Raw genomic sequence first — 5189 nt, 5'->3', positions numbered from 1 at the left:
GACATAAACAGCTGGATCTGGAAACTCAGGAACAGCTGGGGCTGAAGAATCAAGATCAGGAACATCAGGAAACTCAGGAACAGCCGGAGCTGATCAGGAACATCAGGAAACTCAGGAACAGCCGGAGCTGAAGAAACAGAAACAACAGCTGGGACAGAAGGGTCAGGAACAGCTGGAACTGAAGAGGTTCAATTGTCTAAGCTGGTCTTCCTTAGCAACAGGACTCGGTCAGTGATTAGTCTGGTGTAGAGCTAGTTGCTTGTCGTGATTCCATAGGCAGCGTCTTAGGTTCTAGGTGTAAGGCTGCTGGGTGCCCGTCGCTGTTGCACAGGTGGCATTTCACATTAGCTGTGCAGTCCTTGGCTATGTGATCCATAGAGTCACAGCATTTGAAACATATCCTATTCTCTTTGAGTAGGGTCTTTCGGTCATCTAGGGATTTCTTCCTAAATTCTCTGCAATCATTTAGAGAGTGAGAGAACTTGTGTATCGGGCAAGTTAGGCCTTTGGTAGTTGGATGAGGGTTCGAAAGAGCGCTTCTCGGTGTTTGTTCGTCAGTTTTATACACCAAAGGTATGGTTCTGTCCGTAGCTTGGGAAGAACTTTGGTTGGGGCCGAAGTTGTCATTTGTTGGCTCGAAGTTGCTGGCATTATGATGTAGTTTTGCTTGGTCGGTCACAAATTCAGCGAGTACAGCGAAGGCGGGTGGTGCGTTAGGGTCTTGGTTCCTGTGGGTTTCTGATATTTTGGCCCATTCATCCCTTGACTGCTTTGGTAGTTTTCTAACTATGATCCTTTGCTTCTCGAACTGATCGAGGCAGGTAAGTTTCGGCATGTTGGGTTGCTCGCGAACTGAATGTAGCATCGAGAGCGTGTCTGCGAATTCCAACATCTGGGTGTGATCATTGATATTGATGTTAGGGAAGGTGTAAATGCAATCTAAGAGCGACTTTTCTGTCAGTTCATGTCCGCCATACCGCTCGTCGAGCCTTTCCCAAGCTTTGAGAAGGGCGGTGGTTGGGTTGCCTAAGTGGGCTAGTTGAGTGTTCTCTATTAATCGTGTGGAAGCCGGTCCCAGCCATGTTTTCATGTGTCCGAGCACTTCGCTCGATGTTATAGCTTCATCTTGGATGGCGGTTTGGAACGTGAGCTTCCACAATACGTAGTCCTTTCCCGGTTTATCGGGGAATTTGTGTACACCCTTGGATGCCAGATCTAGTTTGCTTCTGTAAAGTCTCATAGGGGTGTAACCGGGTGGCGATGGTACCTCGCTTCCAGGAGTGGGGGCGTGTGCCATGTTTGGCTGGTAACTTCCTTCGGCGTACTGGTGGCTGGGTGTATTTTGCAATGTCACGTGCAAGGGACCTTGTTGGCTTGGTCTGAACTCTGCTGCTCTGGCATTGAGCTGAGGGAGCCCAGGCTCTTGCTTGCTCATGTGTTGGAAGGTCTGTGTTTCTGATAGAGTGTAGCTAGCTTCCTGGTAGGCTGTCAGAGCTGATGTTCGAGGCTGTCTTCTGTGGTCAGGAGTGGTGGCAGTTCCTTGGGGCGCTTCCTCCTGTTGGTGCAGCAGGGACTCTAGTGACTCTAGCGTGGCTCTAACTCTTTCAATCTCTTCCCTGAGCAACGGCTGGTGCTGCTGTAGGGCTGTTGGCGCTATAAGTGGATCCATCCGATTGCCATTAGTGGTATGGTTTGGTGGGTTCTGTGGGGTAATAACGGTGGGAAGATCTTGGGGCACTCCCCGCTGTGCAATTGTCGCCGTTGCTGGGGTAATAATGGTGGAAAGATCTTGTGGCCCTCCCCGCTGTGCAGTCATTGCCATTGGTGGTAATCCCATCAGGTTTGATGTGGCAACAACGGCGGGAGGATCTCGTGGCCTAGGTGTCGTGACATCAACTCTGCAGTTGACCAGCGAATCAGGTCGTTGAGATTCCTCTGTTCATCTACTCGGTCTTGGGGGGCTTGTGGCTGGCTGTGGTGCTCTCATCTGTGCATTCTGGAATGTGCTTTGGTTGTCCACATAGGTCTGTACGTGGCTACGACGCTCTTCGTTTTCCAGTTGTTGTCTGTCTGGCAAGAAAGTGGTGTACTGGAGTATTTTCTGAAGGCCTTCCGCTCTAGCCATTTTGTCTGCCATAATTTTTTGGCATTGAGTAAGTTCAAGTTCGTTTTGGGCGTCCTTTCTTTTGGCTGCTATAGCCTTTAGCTTGGCCTCTATTTCAGCTTCCTCAAGTTCTATGGCCGACAACTCCTTCTTTTTCTGCCTCTCCTCTTGTGCCACACGAAAGACAGCTTCAGCGGCTTTAGCATCTAAGATTATTTGCTCTTCTTGTGAAATTCTGGATGCTCGGCTGCGGTGGGAGGATGCCTTCGAAAGGCGGGAGGCGCCTGTGACATGTGATTGTTGGGACACGCTAGAGTGTGCCCTGGACATGTGGCGGAAGGATGAGGCCTTTCCAGAAACCTGAGATGGATCTGCGTGCGATCGTTGGGATGGTGCATGTGAAAGGCATGAAACTTCGGACTCGGCTCTGTCAACCGGACTGCCTCTGTGGTGAGGCTCGGGCTGTGGGGAACCCTGTGAGCTTTCTAGAAACTTCTTGCGTTCCTGGTTTAATAGCTGGAGGCTTTGCATCTCGCTGTCGACACTTGGGTCTCTTAATTGTTCTTGAACGTCCTTGAGTTGCTGTTCAGAGTCCATCCATTGCACATAGGCGTCTTCCTTATCTCCTTCCACTGCGTGTGCCCATTCTGGGGAGAGTTCCTCCTTCTGTTCGTGGTAGAGTTTGTATAATCTCTCCCAGCTTCTTTCCTGGCGCCTGTGGATGGTGTGCCATTTCTCCATCAGATGTGAGTGCATGGCTTCTGTGAGCTTTCTGCATTGTCTAAGATCGTATTGACCCTGAGACGTTTTGGGCTTTGTTGAGGCTTGAGTTTCAGCCTCTGCATACTGGTCAATGTTGGCTGTGTGCAGAATCTCTCCTGGACTGACTGGTTGGGGTGTTTCAACTAGGCTAGTTAATTGAGCCCCTTTGTCCAAATCAGTAAGACACTCCTCCATGGTTAGGGTAGGTTCCGTGTCCTTCTCAGCTATTTTGAAGAGAATTTGAAGAACTTCTCTCTTTGACCACTAGGGGTCGCTACTTGTAGATCAGCTTCTGAGGTGCTGTCTGTGGGTGGATAATGCCACTGGGTGCGTTCTCTTGTGTTTGTGGGTACTTCAGTGCAGTTCACCCCTTCACCACTAGGGGTCGCTTGCTGTGGGTCAGCTACCAGGGTGCTCCGGCTTCGAGGTTCACCCTTTGTCCACTAGAGGGGCTTCTCTGGGTGCGGTTAAAGGCTTGCGTGTAGAGCTTCCTTTAACCACTAGGGGGCGTCTGGAGAAAGGCTAGCCAAATTCTTCCTATTACCACGTTACTGCTAGTGAGCCACTGAGTTGCAGGCCGGAACTCCGGGTCATCAGCTGTGATAATGAGCAAAGGCAATTGGCTCTTGCTTCCTGTCTCTCAGGCTGGAACAGCTTAGCCTTCAGCTTGAGTGAGTGAGTGAATGCTTCTGATAAGATCACTCTGTGCCCTCTGTGGGGTGTTGGTAGCTTTGGATAACTTTAAGTAGCTTGTACTTTAACTAACAGATTTGCTCTGTTGTGTGCTGAATTAATTGTGGCTGTTGTGACTCAGCTAGAAAAAAAAATTGCATGACCACCAGGGGTGCTTCTGCAATAAACCTTGCTTTTGTCTGAACTTTAGAGGCAGTCATTAAACAGTTCTTTGTTTCAGGCTGCGTGATTCACTGGCAAAGAGGGGAGGGGGAAAAGCCCAAGCTCCTTTTGGTGTTAAAATTCAAACTTTTCATGCAAGGAAACAAAGTAATTCTGAATCAGAGACAAGGCACTTTTCACTTTGAAAGTTAGCTAGCAAGCGAATTAGCATAACAAAACTTCTGAATCACTCCTTGAAAGCTGTGTTTACACAGACACGCTGGCTTTGTTTGCAGGCTTTTACAAGCATCGAGAGAATCTTTACGTCAAACTGTTGCAGCTTTGAGAGGAGAATTAATCTTTGCCAATTTACTATTTGCTTTCAAAAGATGGCACAAATTATGCCTTTATCTTCTTACTATAATGACTCAAATTTAAAAGTGTTATATTTCAAATCCAGTCATATAGTTAACTCAAAGGAAACGATCTTATAACAAACAAATATATTTTAATGAGAAAGATTACTTGCGTTCACGTTGAGATTGGTGCTGCTGGAATTACATGTTTGTTCATCTTTCAAATCCTTTCCTTAGGTAAGAAGATAAAGCTCTTCATACCATCCTATAGAGAGACCTTCCTTGGCCCATGCTTGTTACAGACAAAGAGATTCCCATGTGGCTTGTGTCCAGGAAGTCTCGCCAAGACCTTTGGAACTCCTCCCACTGACCCATCCACATACCTAGCATTTAACCCAATAACTGCCAGGCCTTCCAACATAGAGCTGGGCTATAGAGCTATATGGGTCATAGAGCTCTATGGGCCAGAACAGGCTCCTAACAAAAAGACGAGGATTTGCAAAATCCACTGGGAAAAATGCAAGAGAACAAATCAAACCTACTTCAAGTAAAAGCCCTCTGGAACGATTAAAGAGCAATCAGGAAACATTACAGAGAGACCATTGGCTTGGAACAAATCTGAGGGAAGAAGTCCTATTTTTTAGGTTATTAACAAAAAGGCGAGGATTTGCAACAACCACTGGAAATCCTGAGGGAGAGCAAGGGAAACTTGCTTCAGTTACAGTGGCTGAAAAATGGAGAAAGTGGGCAGGGGGACTAGTGCCTCTAGAGGAAAAGAGGTGGCTACAGGTGGCTCCCAAAGCAAAAAATGCAGAATATGAAGAGAAAACTCACGAGTTGGCAGTCCAAGAGGAATTGGCTAAAGAAATTTCAAAACCCTCTGGTGAAATCAGCTTGAAAACTAAAAACCATCTGGAAAGGTTAAAGAGGCACTATAAAGCAGTACAGAAAGGTCAATGGCTTGGAAAACATCCAACAGGAGAAGACGTATTTCTTAGGCTCCTAACAAAAAGACGAGGATTTGCAAAAACCACTGGGAAAAATGCAAGAGAACAAATCAAACCTACTTCAAGTAAAAGCCCTCTGGAACGATTAAAGAGCAATCAGGAAACATTACAGAGAGACCATTGGCT

At 47.3% G+C, this 5189-nt stretch overlaps 1 protein-coding gene across 1 annotated transcript; it reads right to left on the bottom strand.

The window, feature by feature from the left end:
• Positions 1-210: 210 nt before the first annotated feature.
• Positions 211-1869, bottom strand: LOC120319666. Its single transcript, XM_039368743.1, has 2 exons — positions 1787-1869; positions 211-1726 (listed from the first exon to the last, which is right to left on the bottom strand). The coding sequence occupies exons 1-2, from the start codon at positions 1835-1837 to the stop codon at positions 236-238; spliced, it is 1542 nt and encodes a 513-aa protein (XP_039224677.1). The 5' UTR covers positions 1838-1869; the 3' UTR covers positions 211-235.
• Between the last annotated feature and the right edge of the window lie 3320 nt (positions 1870-5189).

Source organism: Crotalus tigris, unplaced genomic scaffold, assembly GCF_016545835.1.
Source record: "Crotalus tigris isolate CLP2741 ecotype Arizona unplaced genomic scaffold, ASM1654583v1 scf7180000020929.304458, whole genome shotgun sequence".
Lineage (NCBI taxonomy): Eukaryota > Metazoa > Chordata > Lepidosauria > Squamata > Viperidae > Crotalus > Crotalus tigris.
This window is presented reverse-complemented; position numbering and strand designations above follow the sequence as displayed.